This window comes from Saccostrea cucullata, unplaced genomic scaffold (genome assembly GCF_032062105.1).
Source record: "Saccostrea cucullata isolate Sc308-1 unplaced genomic scaffold, CSIRO_AGI_Scuc_v1 ctg8852, whole genome shotgun sequence".
Taxonomy (NCBI): domain Eukaryota; kingdom Metazoa; phylum Mollusca; class Bivalvia; order Ostreida; family Ostreidae; genus Saccostrea; species Saccostrea cuccullata.
In genome coordinates this window covers 1-20,800 of record NW_026926116.1, presented here as the reverse complement: position 1 = coordinate 20,800, position 20,800 = coordinate 1, and the positions used below count along the sequence as shown (strand labels likewise).

General features: G+C 32.5%; 1 protein-coding gene across 1 annotated transcript; it reads left to right on the top strand.

Annotated features, from left to right (window-relative positions):
- Positions 1-1,296: 1,296 nt before the first annotated feature.
- Positions 1,297-20,693, top strand: LOC134270827 (multiple epidermal growth factor-like domains protein 10; the record flags this gene model as incomplete). Its single annotated transcript, XM_062753073.1, has 9 exons — positions 1,297-1,518; positions 13,452-13,703; positions 14,903-15,355; positions 16,366-16,773; positions 17,569-17,706; positions 19,393-19,504; positions 19,596-19,666; positions 19,932-20,134; positions 20,606-20,693. Coding segments are annotated over 9 exons (1,947 nt in total), but the record flags the coding sequence as incomplete, so codon positions are not given.
- Positions 20,694-20,800: the final 107 nt, after the last annotated feature.

The following is a 20,800-nucleotide window of genomic DNA, read 5'->3' as shown; positions in this document are numbered from 1 at the left end:
CAGCTATATACGTATCCTGGTCGGCCTTTCCTCTGCCATCCGTGACTAAAATAATGCAACAGAACTACAATAAGCTGGGTATTTAAAAAAGATTTGTACAGATTGAAAGTTTGTATCCTAAAATATTTGGAAAGTGCTGCTAGAATCCCGAGTTAAGCATGGCTTTACGAAAAATCTCGGCTCATATGTATAAAATTCAAAACATCGGGTAAGGTTTAGAGCGAATATGAGGAATAATTATTTTACTGACAAGACAGTGGGATTCTAGCAGGACTTTTTAGGCAAAATGGGTGTTTTTAAACTATATCATTTACTCAAAGAAATTATTAAACTCCGGGGTATTGTTGTTCTGTTAGCTTTTTTATTAAAGAAAAATTTCGCTATTAATAGAAGTCACGTGATGCCGTGGTGGTGGTACACGTCCTTGCGTTAGACACTGTTTTATCTTTATGTAATAGATAATAATAGTTTACGTTAATCGGCGGTTCTGGTAAATTATCAAACTTAATTTTCTTTAAAAAGTGTAAATTTCCCGAAAAATGACTTATATGCTTCCTTAACATACCCGCGTAAGAAGAAGGAATCAGAATTAGAAATAACTACAATAAATTTCTTTAGAACAACGTCAGAACCACAAGCCATGAAGAGTAAAGAAGTTTTGGGGTTAAACAGAAACTTAATGTTTTGTCACACCAACAATATTCACCAGATCTTTCAACCTTTGACTTTTTTTGTTTCCTTAAGAAAGAGAAAACAAGTACAGAAAATCATAGGATCTGCCATATTTCAGTATATGAAGGGTCATACTCACAAAAGTGATCAAAACAATTAGAAATTGAATAAAATTGTTACAGACATATATTTCAATTAAAAGAGAATATTTAAGTGAAATCATCAAGACTAAATCATCGAAATACGTTTTTTTTGTTTCTTTCCGAGTACTGATGACATTATTACTTGAAGGTCCCTCGTAATTGATAAAAAGATCATTTATAGACAAAATATCATCAGCGATGAAATGTTTATTCCTCCGACTTTAAGATTTTAATTCCTTAATCATTTGAAGAATCTAAGTTCCATTTCTGTAATTGCCGAGCAAAGACCAAGTAAATATGTCGTATTTGAGTTTTAGCAAACCTGAGCTGAGAGCTCAAGTGATTGATATTTTTATTTGTAAATGCAAGAATAAGAAATTAAAAATCCACGTCCTCAGAACTTTAAAAGACAAAGTTTACTTAATGCGCATTTTAATAATTAAATTTACATTTTGATATTTGTCTTTTTCAAACTTTACAGAAAATATATGTAAACAACCATTTAAATGTCAAGCAACACAGAGTTCAACATTAAATGACAAGGAAAATACTTTTGGAGCTCAAAAGGTGATTGATGGCGACATTCATCAGGATCAATTCAGCTGTTCACATACTGCTGATAGGGAAAAAAGAGCATGGGTTAAGTTGGACCTAGGACAGGAGTATCAAATAAAAAACATTATCATTTATTATAGAGATGAAGGTAAGTAATTTTATTAGAATATTAAAAAATATATCCACAATGTAAAACAATCTTATTCAGTACAACATACAACATAACCAATACTTCGGAGCTATTAATACTTTTTCTATACCTCTTCTATTATTTTTCAATATAGAATCAATACCATAAAATTGTTTATTTTCCTGCAAAGAAACTATTTCCCTCATTTCCCTCATCTGAAAAATACTCCATGAAAAATCAAAGCTACTCCCTTTGACTATTCAATTGTGAATATTTACATTTGTGGTATTTTTTTTTACATATATGAACATAATAAAAGCTGCTAAATTCAATTCTGTATAAACTTTAGTTTTGGGTCAGAGGTCATGCTGTAGGTAAATCACATGGCGTAATGATAAATTCATCTAAACTACATGCAATTGGACTACTTTTCATATGTAAACATGTAAAAGTAGGCCAATTACATAAAAAAAACGCAAAACTCTATATAACACTGCTATTTATATTTAGTGACATATTTACACAAAAAATGAAATTTCTTGAAGTGAACCTATAAAATTAACAGAAAGAGTTCATAATTCCTAGTGCTCAACGACTCGTATGCTTTAACCTATACATTAAATCATGTCTGAGTTTGGAAAAAGTGACATGGGTTGCGCAAGGGTAGTTGAAAATCTTTTTCAACTGTTTAAGAAGAAATAATGGATAATTTAGATCTAAGATCTAACAAGCATATAATCTGTTTCATCCATTCCAGATCTCGAGAAAATAAATCAAACTTGAAAATACCTGCGCATCCTTGTCTATCTTAATCTGAGAAATTTTGAAAATGTTACTGTTGAGGACCTGGCTGGTCGATAAAGAACGTTTTACTATGAAGCCAAACCTAAGGGATCTGTTAAGCGTCAAGAAAATTTAATATCTGTACAGACAGATTGAAAATTATCACACACATACATTAAAAATCTTTTATCTGCCATCTACCATCATTTGCAGGACATTGGAAGATCAGTTGACATTGTCCATGCTAAAGAGTTCAACTCTTCAAATCACACACTTGGTATTATGTTTAAGTTCATGATATGGAGCGGAGGATGATCTCAATAAAATATCTTCTAACTTTAAGGCCGCCCCATTTTCTCCTATTGTTCTAAAGTGGTGCGTTTAGTTTAATCTTTCTCTTCAGTTTGTTTCTCCCGGGCAAGAATTTCATCATAATGTGACGTGTAACCGAGCGGATGTTACAATTATAAAAATAATCAAAAATATCTACAAAAATATTAACTCTCAATTTAGACTGAGCTACTTGCTCAAAAAGTGATTCGTGGGAAAGCTCAGATAACTTCAGAGAACCTAACAAAGAGAAATTATATACAACAAAAATAAACTATGGGACGGGGTAAAAATCAAAATCTCAATCTAGCTCTATTTTACAGAACAGTCTTAAATGCGTCTCAAATCTGTATCACTGCTGGCTTACTTATTTTTAATTAACTAAGTTTTACTTTATTTATTTAAAGCTTAACTTAATGTAAGCTAGGGAAGGAAAGACTTGTTCAGACACGTCTAATCCCTGTCTCACCATAACCTAAGTTTTCCTCAGCAGCTTCTTCTCTAACCGTCCTACTTACTTAAGGACGACAGACCTAATTCGAAATTTCGCGCCACTGCGCAGGAAGTCGCGCATCTGCCTTGAATCAGATTGACGTAATTATGTATTGCTAAAGATGATTGATATACATTTTTTAATGTTTACAAAGAGTTTCATACCTTAAATCCTATACAAAAATATTTTACACAATTCGATTTACATTCATTTGTTTTTCTATAAGTAAATGATTATTTTACGACATCTGCCGTAAGCGCATGGCGAGTAAACAAAAACGTGTTGTGATGTTGATGACTTTCCTGACTCGCCGGTTAGGCTGGCTTTGTTCATTTGAAGCTTCGTTTTTCATTAAAAAATGAAATGCAGCAAGTACAAACATCGTCATAAACTACGGCCAAATGTACGACCCCTGTCTCTCATTATCGATACGATTCTAGAGCGGATTCTGGACCGTGGCCTAAGACAATAAGTTCAAGTTGATGTTTCTGATGGAGATGATTTGTAAGGAAAGATCTTTTTCTGAATAATGTCTGTTACGTTGCCTTTTCGTCCTAAAGATGAACTAAACATGCATGATGGATTGATGCTAAATGAGCATAAAAGTGTTTGTAAATGAAGGAGAAAACAAGAGCCCGGAATGCCAGGACCTAACAACTGCCAAAGCTTGAAATTTCTGATGTGATATCAACACTATTCAGTATTTCATTTGGAACAGGTAACCATATTTAGATTTTTTGTTTTAGGCTAAATTTTGCATTTATTCATTATGTTTTATTATTATTGTTGAATATATTTCTTTTAATGCATCTTTAGGTCTATGTAAAAATGTTAAAGATTTTGGATGCAATTAATTGCAATAGGTTGTGAATGCTAAGCAAAATACCTTATTAGAGTAGCCGAGTTAATTTATAAGCATACTTAATTCTCAAAGAATATTCAACCAAGCTTAAATATAAAGCCATGCAGATAAACCTGGCTATTTACCTGCTTAGAGATGAATCAAGTAAAGTACCAGCAATGTTGAAACAGGCTGATCATGATCACTTCATTTTTAAATATATGTATTTTGTGCTAGCTTCATTCAATCATTGATAAAATTTTCCTATATAGCAATGAAATTAAACTAGCAAACTTCTTTAAAGATTTTACATGTGTGTTGTTGGTAATTCCCCTGTGTTACCAATATGTAATCATAGAATCAAGTATGGCAGTATGCTATCTTATACGTCATATACCGTATAATCCATATTAACCGCCCCTGGACCCCTATAAGCGCCCCGGCCCCCCTTAGGTCTTTTTCAATTGTCCGGAAATAAGGGCCCTCTGGCTGTAAAGTGATTAAAATCAACAAGAATCATATCAAAATATTGAAGAAAGTGAAAATTAAACTTATCTATTATCCAATATTTCAATGGTAATGAATAATTTAGCATAATTTGGGTGGATTATCTTCACTTTAAGTAAAGTTAGACATTATTTTATTGGTTCCTTGTATTTATTATTTTTTTTTCAAAAGATTTTCTAAAGTTAAAATATGATATTGAATATCATAAATAGAGTACCAAAAAAAACGCCCCCTTTTTACAATTTTCTAAGCGCCCGGGGCAGTTAATAGGGATTCGGTGGCGTAGCATCGTTTTTGAAAGTGGGGGGGGGGGGCAGCCGGAGAAATTTTTTTTTTACTTACCTGAAAAAGTTGACAAGTACCAATTACCAATTTTAATACTTCATTTTCGGTACATCACTAAAACTAGGGGGGGGGGGGGGCAACCAGGTTTTTAATTAACATTTGCTATAGTATAGGTAAGGTTGGGAAAAAAAGTGGGGGGGCCAGGCCCCCCCCCCCCTGGCCCCCCCTGTTGCTACGCCCCTGGGATTATACGGTATTTGAACCCTTGAATCATTTGTTTTAATGCAAAAAGTTGTTGAATTATTAGTTGAGGGGGGGGGGTGTTTAAGGTGGGACACAATAGGGGATCAAAGTTTTACCTAGAAATACCAATAAACAAGATGTGTTTGTGAAACACTGATGCCCCCATATGGCAACATAGCAAAGATTAAGCTTTTCTTAAATGCAAATTTAATTAATTGGTACCAAGAGTAGGGTATTCTCACTGGAAAACAATTGTGAAATTTGAAAGTAAGCCAGTGTTAAAGTTTTTTTTAATAAGTACAAAAATCTCCAAGGTCAAGGTCAAAAGGTCAATGTAAATTAGTATGAAATGAAAGGTCTTGCCACATAGAATACTTATGTAGAGCATGAAAGCCTTAGTCCTAACCGTTCAGAAGTTATGGCCAGCGTTCAATTTTTTAAAAAGTAGGTCAAACTCCAACGTCAAGGTCAAAGGGTCAAAGTTCTTGTTATCAAATGAAAGGTCAGGTCATAAGGTCAAGGTCAAAGTTCTTGGTATCCATTGAAAGTCATAACTCCAATAAATCAAAAGTTATGGGCAAGGTTAAAGTTTTTGCGGACAGAGAGACAGCTAGACAGACAGACGGACACGACAAAAACTATAAACCCCCGAAACTTCGTTTACGGAGGCATAAAAATCTTAAGGTAGTAATAGTTGTACTGGTTCAAATGGGGGCCCCATGGGTAGGGCTGGACCATAATGTGTGAGGGGGTGTCAAATGAATAAATTAAAAAAATATCTGCTCAATAACAGCAAAGCCAGTTGTTATATTGATATGGACGCATCATCAGGTTGTTTAAATTCAAGCCCCCCCCCCCCCCCAATGTAAACTCTCAATACTGAAGTGATTTTTGCTTTTTTTTTCTCTAGCCAGTGTGCTAAGATGAGCAATGTCGCCCATGAGCCTTTTGTTTTTCTGTACTATTTTTGTGATGAATGCATCAGTATTTGACTATTTGATCATATACAGTAAAGCACGCATATAACGAAAAATCAAAAACACCTATCTTGAAACAGTCCCTTATACTTAAACTTTTACTTTCTATGCTTATTTTTAATTTGACAAACACTGTATAACGTTCAAGTATTTTAGTTAATTACAGGTATGCTAAGAAAATTTTAACTTTTGAAATAATCAGGCTTTCAGATATTGATTCCCATGGGACGTGGGTCACAAAAATTGTACTTTGAGACAATCCCTAGAGTATTATACGCATTTATTTCACATAAATCCTACTTTATAACCATCCCTAGAGTTTTAAACAACTTTAAATTATTATTTTTATTTAGTGTAAAAGTATATTGAAGAATAAGGAAATAAAACGACACAATTTATTTTGCCAAGGTATTTTCAATGAAAATTTTCCCCAAAAATATGCCATTCACCAGAGTTTGACACACCCCCTTAAAAATTCTAGGCCGATGACCTATTTATTTTTTGGCATTATTTGATACTAAATTATCTTGTTAACATTGTATCTTAATATGAACAAAAATTCTATTGCAGAATTTTTTTATTCATCACTTTTATACCACAAACTCGCATTTTCCCATTACTTCCTATAGTAATCATCGATTTTCGTTGCCTACTTTTGAAACGCTCCCTATTAAAAATCTATATCGATGACCATATATTTTTTTCATCGATTTTAACTCACAAAAAGTCACTTTACCTCCTATTAAAATATGAGTAAATTTTCTATTGTAGAAATGAATTAGGTCCGTCGTCGTTAACTGCAAATGCCGACAGAATGTATGTGTCACTGTACTAAGAAGACAGCACTTTTATACTCTCCTTATTAGCATACTCGATTCTCATTGGCTAACCACTCAAACTGATCTTCTTTTACTAGAGAGTTCCAAATTGCCTACAAGAGTTATCTCTGATCATCACAATAAGTTTCGTATGGATTTTTTTTTTCATTTCTCATCGATAAGGATGGAAAAGAGTGCAGCACTGTGAAGACCTACTATGAGAATTCAACGGAAAATAGACGTGCAAAAAAGGGGGGCCTTTTTAAAACTGAATTTATTTTGATAAAGCTCTTTTTATTATCACAGAACACAAAAACTTATGGAAATAGCATAGTATAACCCACTCTGTACTGCATAAAGTTTGGTCCCTTCGATGGACAGTCACGTGATGAATGCATAGTTCGTGTACTGAATGTAGGTCATGAACAAATTTCAATATCGCAGGGGCATACCCAAGTTGAAATTAAAGATTCATGCTATTAATTGTTTCTACATACTTTGTAGTTTCTGAAAAATGCTGCTGCTTTGAATAGAATTCGCGTATTAATATTTAAATTTTCAGCAAAATAAGGCAATGTCGAAATATATTTGACTTTTACCAAATATTTTGTGTACTTATAAAATCACTCCATCGATTTAAAGAAGCAGCAGGACTTTTCAAGTTAAGAAAAATATTATTAATCTATATTCAAAAAAATGGCTAAAATCTATTGAGAGTATGCCCTTGCGAAACTACGATTTTATGAGGCATCTCGATGTAAAATATATGTAACATGTACATAAGAACACGACATAATTAAGAAAATACATTCTCTTGAAAGTTAATTAATAATCGCACTAAACAAAGGATATGCATTTGTTTTAATCGACTATTCAAAACCTTTAAATAATATTCTGTTTAATAAAAACACGCATTTTTCATTGTTTAAAAAATTCCTCAATCTGCCTTTCACAGCACATGAAATACGTCCTTTGAACCAAAATGACGTCATGTTTACAAGTTTATCGCGATCTGTGCTTTGTCTACATGGCTACATGGGATTTAACTAGCAAGTTTTGATAAGTTTTATTTTGGTCTATTATGCTATTACAGTTAAAAAATGCAACCTATTTCATTTTCAGGTATAATGAGAAATACATAAAAGTCATTTTTTGTGTGATGTCACAGTAAACTTTTCCCGTATAAATTAGGCCCTGCCTACTTATTCAAGCTTTAACAATGCTGCGGTGTCGTCCTTTGGAACAAGACACAACAAAAGAGTTCCAAGGCGGACAAAACACTGATTAAGCAACAGCAGACAAACGTCTTTATTCTATGCCTGACTCACCTTCCTGTCCTGTCCTGTTAAACTGTTGAGTACTCCTGATGTCTAAAACTGAGAAAGAAGCTACAATTCTCTTTAATATCTGTCTGAAGGATGCACTGTCCTGTCCTACTACATGTGACATTTGGTGTTCTGATAAAGCATTACAAAAGCAGTCTTATCGTGGCTTCATTAAGAACATCTTCAAGTTTGACAATTGCCAAAACACCTACACGCAACATTGTTTAAACGCAATTTCCGTCAGTGTTATGAATGACGCCAGCTTTGAATCTGGCCATATAATATTCATCACTTAACACAGATGCAAAGTGTCCCTTAAACATACAACAAAGATATGTCAGTTCCAAAGAATAGAATGGCTAGCTCTGTCACATCGATATCTATAGTCTCTAATTCTGATTTCATAAACCAAAACGTCAATGTTTTGTTACCTAACCGCCAACTTCCTTTTCAACCATTCGAAATTCCTCAGAGAGCTCTGTCCAACACATAGCTTCTTCCTATCGCTGACTTCGGTTTATATACACCGTTCACGGTAGCTCAGTCGGTAGAACGCTCGCTCCGTGATTTGGAGGTCGTGAGTTCGTATCTCGGCCGCGACTGACCTAGTCGTTAAAATGGGTAGCATCTGTTCCTTCACCATGCGCTCGGCACTTTGACGTGAAAGTTGCGGGTCCTTTGGATGAGACCTTAAAAATCGAGGCCCCGTGTTAGCGGCAGGCGTTGGCACGATAAAGATCCCTCACTGCTCAATGGCCATGAGTGCCGAATGAGGTCAAAATTTGAAGCCTTTCACCGGTGACGTCTCCATATGAGTGAAAAATTCTCGAGAGGGACGTTAAACAATACACAATCAATCAATCGGTTTTTATACAGTTACAGTTCACAGCTAGTGTCTTAAGACTGGCGGAAATACTCACCATATCCACTTTCAATAACTGCGTTTTTTAACATAAACCCAGACATCTAAACAAAACTGTCATTTCGAGAATTTGAAGCGTGGTTTCGCCTGTTTACTTCTCGCGGAAGGATGTGAGAAAGCGTTTTACAAACAACACGTTTTTTATTTAATATTAGGTTTAACTATTTTAGGGCAAATTGTTAGTATTTCTCATCAATGTTATCTTGTTTTTGCTTTTCTCATAAAATTTCAATCAAAAGTATGGTGGAATATTTCTGCCCCCTTAATGCAGATAAGTTTTGTTAACATGCAACAAAATTATGTAGACATCCGACATATTTATGTCAACATGCACGTTAATTATGTTGACATGCAAGTTAACAATCTTTTAAGAAAATATAATTTACATATGGGAATATCTACTAACTTACGCATGTTTATGACATATAACATACAACATAATTATATCAACATGCAAGATACTAATGTAAACATGCAAGATAATTATATAAATATGCAAGATATGTAGGTTGATATGACTTATTACCTTGCATGTTGACATAACTTGTATTTAAAAATGAAACTCGCATGTTGACAAAACTAAAACGCATGTTGACATGGATAAGTAGCATGTTAGCATAATTACCTTGCATGTTCACGTAAATAATTTGCATGTCTACTAATTAACTCGCATGTTGACAAACATATCTTGCATGAATACATAATTATCTTGCATGCTCACATAAGTAAACTACATTTTGTCAAAATAATGTTGCATCTCGCATCTTAGATGTCCGATACGGGCTTTTATACGTGGTTTTAATCGTATTTAAAATCATATTCTCAATACTTGTTGAAATAACGAAATATACCTTACTATGTACTTAATTAAGTTTTGTCCTATCAATAGACAATCACCTAATAAAGACATGTATGTGTACTGAATGGAGGTCATAAACAAATTTCAATATCGCAGGGGCATACCCTAGTTGAAATAAAAAAAATATATATTGTTTTTTTCATACTTTGTACTTCCTAGAAAGTGTTGCTGCTTTAAATAAAATTCGCTTTTTATCAGTAAAAATATCATGTAAATAGACTCATGTCGAAATTTGTTTGCCAAGTATTTTGTGAACTTATATAAGGTCACGCTTTCGATTTAAAGAAAGCAGGAGCGCTTTTCCTTTATCTATTTGCAGAACTTTGTTAAGATCTTTGAATTATATTCCCTTATATAATGGAAGTTGGTCGGTACATGATCAAATCTTCTGAGAAGGCCTTCGGCTTTCACAGGATTTGATCACGTGACCGACCCACTTCAATTCCCATTGAAGTTTATAAACTTGTTATTTATTTCTTTAAACATGTTGCGTACTGAGAAACCCTTTGGGCTTCACAGGATTTGATCACTTGACCAACCAAAAGTTCATATCCAAGAGAACTTTTTCACACTGTTGTTTATTTCTTGAATATTTATTAATGATTTTAACCAATTAGAATGAACAGTGGTCGGAACATTAAAAAAAAATCTCAAGTTTAAGACTTGTGATTACAGGTATGCCATTCGTGAAATTGGGCTTTGAAAGATCTATTTAACTTAAATAAGTTAAATCCTATCATTAAAGGCAAAACTTGTTTACTAGGGTGCCATATCATTTCAACGTTGAAAAACTGACACATATTTCAAGTTTTTATAATGGCATATTGGCCGTTATTGTCACGTCTGCACTTATAACTGCAGGTACCAAAAAAAAAAAAACGGAAACAGTTCCAAGGTGGACCCTAAGACAGCTGAGCATCTGGAAATTAAAATAAAGATCATTTTGTTAATGCTTTTGATTACATTTAATTGAAAAGTCCAACTGGGCAGTACTGGTCAGCTGAATATCCGCCACGAGTAAAGTTACCCCCCCCACCCCCCTTAAACCATACATACTAAAACCTCTGACATGGTGAAGCTTTGAGCAAAATTAGTCTGAAAAGACTCATCAATTTGCTACATGTACCTATAGGGCCTGATAAATTACTCCCACCCAAACCCCCCCCCTACCAAAAAAAACCACTGTGAACTCCTCGGTCTGAGTCATCACTCCGTGAACACTTGTGGAAAAACAATGGGAGTCTGCAGCAACAATGTTAATATTGTAGAACACCCCATGGCCATAAAGACAGTGTCACATCATTAATTGAGTGCCTAGTATAGGTCAAAATTTGAAGTCCTTCGCCGTATAAGGTGACGTCTCTATATGAGTGAAAAAAATCTCGAATGGGACGTAAAACAACATACACTCAATCAATCAATCAATCAGTAAATATCAAACTACAATATGGAATTCTTATTTTTTTAAACTTTATTAATTTTGTGAAAAAGGTTGTTTAAAAAGAATAGATACATTTTTTTTATACTATGATGTGTGAAGTATATTGCAATGTAAACCAAAGTCGGTCCCTAAAACAAATTGATTTTTGGTACAAAAAATTATTTTAAAAACTATTTGCTAATTTCTGTATCCGAGTTTATACACATTTATAATCATGTTAGGAATAAGACAAAATTGTGAATTGAGTAAGATTTTGCGTAAATGATATTGAAACATCTTTTAAAAAAAAGAAAAAAAAAGAAACAAAAAAGAAGGTTAGTTTAAAGATTTGACATAGAATGCATAGACGTGGTTTAATGAAAGTTTGTACATAAGGCACCTAAAAGCTGCAGCTTAATGGTGGATTCAAGGAATAATTTCTATAAGCCACCATTAAGTCGCCATTAAGCCACGACTAAGCGATTGCCTTAAGATGGTTTTTCGCTCTTTGAATACATAAAATGTATTCAATTGAATTTTTTCTTCCTTGTTTTAATGAAATAAAGCATTTTTTAAAATTTAAATTCACAAAAATAGACAAAAGAAAAAAATTAAAACATCATTCTCCTAAGAATACCTGGTCGGATTTCCTCCAATATCTGAAAATATACAAAAAATAAAAGGGTTAACGTATTGAAAAAAAAAAGAAATTGAAGAAAATTCAGAAAAATTCAGGAAAAATTCAACGGACGTACGCCATGTTGTGACGTCGTAGAGATCCCCCTTCAATGCAAATGCGTCATGCATCATTTAGATTCCTGTTTACTGTGTATCTATCAAATGTGACGCAATAAGTACATTAAACTAGTAGCTCACTTTCTCCATGTACTGAAAAAGAAAATTCTACGAAAAGGACAATATTTTAAAACATTTTTTCAATATTTCGTATAGACCACAAGCTCTCTATAAACCTCTACCTCTGATCTTGAATATGCAGTTAATAATTATTAATTATAAAACTGTTCATGGGAATTATAAAACATTTTGAGTTTTGATCAAAGTGTGCGTTCATATCGTTTTTTGTAGCTGAAAAACTCATATTAGCCTGTATTTTTTTAAGATTGAAGAGCATTGCAATTTCATTAAACTTGATTTCCAACACCTCGACTTTCAGGTTTTTTTTCAATAGGAAATAAAGGTACAAATTCTCTTCTTTATCGTTATGTTTGAAATGGAACTTAACGTGTTTCTTCCTTAATTGGTGTATTTACACTGCCTTTTTAACGAGACCAAATCTTATTATTTCTGCCCTAGGGATTTTGATAATTTTTTTTATAATTAATTTTAACTATTATATTTATTGTTTTAGGATTTAAAAATCGAATGTTTACCACCCCGATTTCTTAGGGGGCCACCTCAAAAGTTGTCAAACTTTACTATTGGACCCTAGGGGATTTTGTTGGAAAATCGCAAAATTATGACATTTTTTCCATATTTTTTGTACTTTTGCCCTAGGGATTTCTTTTTCATTCAAGTAAATGAAAGTTAATGTAAAAAGTTACCAAATTGTGAAATTTCAAAAAAGTTAAAGTTCACCATCTCGATTGGTATAGGTAGTAGTTACTAAGTTTATTTTTTCGAAGCCAAATACCATTAAAATTGACATATTATGGTACAAATTCATATCTTTGCAGATGAATTATCGTCGCATACAATTTTATTCGGCAAAATAGCAGTTTTTAGATTGCTAGTATGTTTCTTGGGAAGTTATGTCATCAGTTTTTAGTATAATATTCATGGACGTCTTGAACATACAAGCGAGTCATGCGTCATTCTTTAGCGTCATGCATTGCTTACAAAATCCGAATATGGTGACGCTGTTAGAGCTATTCCAACGTTATTTTTCCAATTATTGTCGTAAAATCACATTTCCAGATCAGCAGGAGTTCCAAATAATGTTAACTTTGTACTAAAATTAAAATAATTTCAAAGGTGTACTGTCACACAAATGACTGCATGAAATTAATAAGTTGCGCAGTGTGAATTAGACTCGGCCTCGTTAAGCACAACGTGAACCCAACATTCTAAAAAGTTCAGATAATAAAAATGTAAAGCATAAAACATGTTAAATATTTCCATGTTCTACAGAACAATGGAAACCACACAGATTCAGACAATTTAGCATAGAAGTATCCAATGCTAGTTCATGGGATTGGCACCGATGTTACAAAGACAATACAACTCATCCTCAGGACCCTTCAAGCAAACAGAACATTTCATGTGAAAACAGAGGCAGATATCTCAGAATATTTACGATGTATGACGCCCCTGAAGATGATAACTACCCGGATTTCTTAACCGAGAGCGCTATACTTGAAATTTGTGAAATTGAACCTTACGGTAGGAAAATGATTTGTTTGATTTGTTCAACCCAAGTATCTCTCTCTCCTTCTCTCTTATTTGTATATTATAGTTATTTTAGGTCAGAAAAGAGAAAAAGATGCAACACTTTAAAATAACCATTGAGACGAACAATGAAAATTGTCATTTGGGGGGGGGGGCAGCCTTTTGTTCCTAGGACAGACAAAAGTTCAAAATGTTATGAAAGAACAAAGTAAACCAATCTTCCACAACCACTTAGCTACCAAGCTAATTTATTTACACATATTACTAATAAATGTGACAGGAACCCGGACCATAACGAGGCATGTTTGGTCATTGTAGTATTCTAGGATGATACGTGATTTACATTAAGGACACAATTAGTTATCACTACACGTATTTATTGTGTGGTATATAATCGTGCACCTTTTATTTCTTCTCACAGAAAACTAATCCATGATAATATAGACACTGAATTGAAATACATTTAATTAAGATTATTGTAGGAGTAAGAAGAATTGGCTAAATATATAATGTGAAAATAATGTATGATGTAAAAATAGTATGCGTGAATGATTCGTTTGTGAAACACATAAATTTGTCATTATTTCATCATAAAATGAACAATATGGAGATAAGAACTATTTCAGAAACTTCATTATTTTTTTTGTGCCCCTGTATTGTGTATTTTTTATTTATTTTTTTTTGAAAAAATACTCACCGGCTTCAAATTTATGCTTGTATAATTTCGACAGACATAGGCGTTTTTATGTTTTCTTTTTATATCTCAGTCTTTGATATTTTTTTTTAATAAAAGAGTGTTCTTATATTATTTTTCGTTGCTGAAAAAAAAACTCATATCAGCATGTAAATATTCTTTTAACATAGTATTTGTTGATTCTTCCTCGAGTGTTCATATTGCTTTTTGCACTCTTTTTTTTTTATAAGATTGAAATATTAACAATACCTACGTCTCTTACTAGCTTTAAAATTATATCAATTACATTTTCGTATATACTCAGATGTATGAAAATATGTTCATAAAATTAAAAAAACAGTGAATTTTATTTTGTTGTTTTATTCAACAGTTGTCCAGTGTAGTCCACATTGTGTACATAGAACCTGCGATTTTAATGAACACTGTTACAATGATTGCAATGTAGGCTTTTGGGGAAACAAGTGTGACAAAAACTGCCCCTCGCATTGTTAACATACAGAATGCGCTAAAGCTTCAGGAGACTGCACACACTGTAACACTGGTTATTACGGGAACAAATGTGAAAAACGATGTCCGAACTGTTTGCACGAGGCCTGTGACAAAGTGTCTGGAAATTGCACGACTGGGTGTAAATCTGGCTATTATGGAAAGAAATGCGAAAAACAGTGTGGAAATTGTAGTGCAGGTCCATGTATATGGTACAATGGGAACTGTAATGGTGACTGTTACAGAGGGTATCATGGAACAAAGTGTGACATGAAATGTAGTGCTAACTGTGTCAACGGAGAGTGCAGAAAAACAGATGGGTACTGTATTGGGTGTAAAGGCGACTTTTATGGTTACTTTTGTAACATTCCATGTAGTCCAAACTGCAAACAAATTGCCTGTTACCGCAATAATGGAACTTGTATTGGTGGATGCAAAGACAACTGGGATGGAAATGAATGCAATGGTAGTACTATTCCTCAAAGTCAGTTTGTATATATTTTACTTCGAATACACACTTTTATCATTCAGTGTGGCGCAAATACATGCACTTTAATAGTTAGAGTATTCTCAGCAGCGATCATTGTTCTTTTACAATGTACATATATTTCCTGAACTGGACTGCATTAAAAGAATGTTAACATTCAAATGTTAGAGCGAGGTGAACTAATTTTGACCAAACAAATTCTAGGTCATTTTGCTTCTCAACATAGCAATTAATACAGCAGCCCGTTCGTATAACAAATGCAATTTAACTCGAAATGTATTCGTCTCAAATGTAAATATAAGTGAAAAACAACAATATAAAATAGTTCACTGGGTAATGAAGTTTTACCAATTAAGAGTTAATTTCCCATAGAAGTTTTTAATATTGTTGTTTATACCTTTTTAATTTTCGTGGTGCACAGTATTCGAAGTTTAATTGAGACGTTAAGAAAAAAATTCAGAAGGGACAAAAATGAAAATTAACGACATGATGATGTGTAAATATCAACTTGAAATTCAATTCATTTACGTTTACACATTGATAAATTTTGAAAAAAAGAACATTTAATCCTATAGTAAACGAATTTTGACTGTTATTTTCGTGCTACATCCATTATGACGTCATAATTGAAATAAGCTTATAATTTTTCCCATTGTTTATACAAAATGTAGCTATGTAGAAAGTTATATAGAAAATGGAGCATCTTTATTGCATGTAGATTCAATTTATTACCATGTTAAAATTAATCCCGATCAATATATATTCATTTTAATCCTCCTTCGGTCCTTAACATAGATGAAGAAGGTCCGTTAATATTTCGACATTGTGAAAATGAATTGGAACACTTTAGGAAACCAACCAAAAACTTTTTATTTGCATAATGTTTTCTTTAATATGGCATGATCTTATATAGTTATAATGGTTATGTAATATGAATAATAAAACGTATTGATAGGACTGTCTGATAAAATTCTTGCATTTTTTGCCAGGATGTGATGACACACATTATGGGACTAATTGCCTCAAGGAGTGTAGTGTCCATTGCATTAGACAAAAATGCGTCGGTGGCGTGTGTTCTTTTGGATGTAATGAAGGATATTTTGGAGAAAATTGTAACAAATCTTGTCACCTATCGTGTCCATCAGGTTGTCATAAAGACGATGGTAGTTGTGAGGGTGCCTGTGAAATTGGTAAATTTGGTAAAATGTGTGAAAAAGAATGTAATTTAACATGTAAAAATGGATGCATGAAAGACAGTGGTTCGTGCAACAGTTGTTACGACGGAAAATTTGGAGCTACTTGTCAGAGTGATTGTGGTACTGGCTGCATATCTAATTGTGATCAAAAGTATGGAAACTGTGCATGCAAACGAGGATGGCAAGGAAATACTTGCGATGGTAAGGGTACCAATCTTTTTTTTTTTTTTTTTTTTTGGTGTACTATTTTTTCATATGGTAGAAGTTTTACATGGTCAATAAATATTTTAAAAAATATATTAGAAAAATTTTAACACACTTATTATCATTCAAGATTTATTGAATAAAAGTCAAAATCTGCGATACTTTATTGCATTGCGAAGATATACATATAACATTTATATTTTGAATTTCTTCAAATGAAACGATATTGTCTGGTGGTAATTAAATCCTTATAACTTATTTTTCTAAATAAAATGACAAGAAAAAGAAAAAGAAAAATAGTTTCCCTTAAGTTTCTCTATGAATTGTTTCTTTTGTGAACAAAAAAAGAGTTATTGAGAAAATTGACTCAGCACAGGTATTCTGAATTCGATATTCAAAATATTACTACGCCTTTGCATGTTAATTTATAGGCTGTAGTTCTTTAAAATTAGCAAAAATCAAATAGAATAAAATTACATGTAGCTAAACACTAAATAGAAAAATGAAACTTCAAAAAGACGATACTTTTAAACTGAAATTTATAGGATTCTATTAGAGATAAGCACATGTTTGTTTGTCATTACTCTAATAAAATATTTTATATTCATCTTATTACCAAATCGTAACATCTTTTTTTTCAAAAGTAGCATTTGTTTGAATATTTATTTATGTTTCACTTTTTCAGAAATTAAATTTATAACCCCAAGATACTGTAATCTGTAAAAATTTTACACATATACCTCTATATTTATGGGTTTAAGGAAATTATTAATAATTTCTTTTTTAAACAAGAATGTAGCCCATATTTTCATGGTGATTTTTGTGAAAATGAATGCAGCCCATACTGTGAAAACGGAACCTGTTTCTCTAATAATGGTTCGTGTATAGGTGGATGCAATGGTGATTTTACAGACGAGCAATGCAAACAAGGTACAATTTTTAATTACATGTAACTTTTAATTAAAGTTAAAGCAAATCTCACATTACTAATGAAACAAATATAGGTTATTATTATTATCCCCTCGAAACACATATTGGGGAAGCCTAGTAATGACACAGACATGTTAAAACAACACAGGGATCAGACTGGCGAATTTACACTTTTTTAAAAATATGTGATATATTAAATCAGAATAAATTATAGATAAAGCATTTACTAATCATAATTCATTCTATGGAACATATGGAAATAACGAACAGTATTCAAGATCAAAAGTCAATAAAATGATAAGAAATAGGAACGTTGATACTTCGACTTAAGGAAGCACTAGATCATGACTTCAATATGTTAGGTCTATAAATGCTTTGATGAAAAAGTAAAAAGTTCAACACTATACAGCTGATAACTGATTCCTATCAGTAATAGAAGTTAATATGTAAAATAATCCCTGGACCATGAAAAGTGCCTATAGAATCCTTCACTTCTACCACAGAAACAATTATTCAACTCTTTTGCATGAAACTATATCAAAATGAATGTTCTTTATACATAAGACCGATGAAATGGCATCAATTCCTGTTTACCCCACGATTCTAACATAACTTTCCAAAAACTAGTAGTGTTGAACTTTTGCACCTTTATTGTTACAAACGACGAACGGCTGATCTAGATGTCAAACGCACTCACTCTACCTTCATTAAGAAAATGTAAACGCACTCACTCTAGTCTACCTTCATTAAGAAATTATAAAAAAAAAATATAAATATAAATCGGCGTACTTTATTCATAAGCTTTCATTCCGCATAAACACAGGGAATTCATGTTAAATGTTATTAAACTCTGATTTCATATGTTAGTTGATATGGATTCTAATTAAGTTTCACTTTTATTCTGCAGATATGATTATCAATAGTATTGACGTCAAATGTTTGATATTCAACCACCGTTATATAGATCTAGGTTTCTTAATACATGTACCACCCAGAAACGACACAAGTTTGCTTATATTAAGTTATTGATTGTATATTGTTTAACGTCACTCTCGAGATTTTTTCACTCATATGCAGACGTCATCATATGCCGATGAAGAGCCCTGAAATCAATATTTATTTATTTATTCAAAGAAATCGTTTAATTTTAAGTTCAGGTAATATATCTAAATATGGCGTCATATTGTATATCTAAGTAGTATATCCTAGCTGTATCTTTAACACTCCCACAGAGCTTGATTATTTGTGTGTTAGCTTGTCCTTATGCGAAATTACAAGCATTTTATATCGTATCGACATAAAAATGGAAATAACCATTAACAATACGGTTTCGAAATATCTAAATTTCTACAGCCACAGTAAGTGCTTCCTTCTTTTCAATTATAATATTTTGGACAAATTCTATCTCTTTTGAATACAAAAATGGGCCTGCAAACACTGGGACGAAATGAGTACCCAAGAGATTTCCAGTAGATTTTTGACAAACAATCAGAAACTCAAGCGTCTTTTCAATAATACCAGTGCAGTAGTTCTGTAAACAATAAGAATTATTTTAACAAAATAATTTGTGAAAATAAAATAAGTGAGTAAATATGCTTGGTTGATTCATATTGAAAAAAAATTAAAATAATTGTATGCATGTATAACAACGTCTCAGGAAATGATATATTTTATTTCTTTTTTCAGCCTCACTACAAAGTAAGCAATCTTCGTCCTTTGTTACAGCATTAGGGGCTGGACTAGGATCGGGTTTATTTATGCTGGTTGCAATAATCCTGGCAGGCATTTTCCTTCTTAGGTAGGTCTGGAAAATGTAATAAAGAAACTCCTTTTGCTTTTTGCAAGTTTCGTTTAGAAGGTATTTTTTTACTATCACTATCGCTTTGCAGAAATAAAAGAAGAAAACAATCTGAATCCCAGACAACTTCAGTCCTCTTTCGAAAAGAAAATGTTGCCTCCGGTAAATCCAAAGTATTAATAATAATATATTTTGGACAAGATAAACTATGAAGTAGATCACATATGAGCTATTTTTTTTATTCTAAAAGTAATGTTGAATCTGCAAGTAATGAGATTTGCAGCGACATATGTGTAAGGTGAAATAGAGGAAAATATTTGTTATATATGCAAAATGCTTGTTATTCACTGAAACCATTCATCAATTGAACTCATTGACAAACGTACTTATTTATGTGCATAAATTCAGCATGTTCATTTTTACTTAGCTGAAAATAAGCTATACACAAACATAGCAAGTGTTTCCGTTCAAATTGAGGATCCCGAAGAAGAACCACAAATAGAGAACCCTGAGGAGGCAGTGTATTATAATGATCTGTCAGTGGCTAAGGATATCGCTGTCTCAGACCTACTGAATGTAATCACACAAAAGAAGGCCAAGGAGAACGAGGGGTTCCAAAAGGAATTCAAGGTGTCCACATTCTTTCTTTCATTCAGTGGCCATTTTATAGTTAATATAGACAATATAATTTATATATGTTAGAAGAAATTCTAATAAAGTTGAACACCATTAGAAAGATATAATTCAATTTCAAAAGTCAAAGCATTGGTGCTTTCTTAGAAAGTTTAAAAAAAATTGAGACCTATTGTATGTAATTCGCATTCTTTTGGCTTTGGCGTACATGTATATAATGATGAGCTAATTGATAAACACCTCTAAGAAATCATTTAAAATACAATATACAGTCCCGATCTGTTAGCTCTAATTCATGAATACGCCAACATCTCTATATCCATTGATTATGCTAAATTTTGAATGTTCTTAATTATTATATATATGTATATTGTTTATTCATATATGTTTCCACAAAAATATGTTTATGAATATTCTTTTGCATTTAATCCTTTAAATAACAGACAAATATTTTTTTTCTTCATGAAGTCGCTTCCTTATGGAGAAAGATTTGCCTGTGAAACCGCCAAAACGGAAGAGAACATGCTAAGAAACAGATTTAAAACCACATTTCCATGTAAAATTATAATTTCTTATTACTTTGTTATAAAGAAAGCTATATACAAATGTGTGAAATTTTACATTTATGAAGTCGCCTCTATTAAAAAACCAAAAAAAAAATTA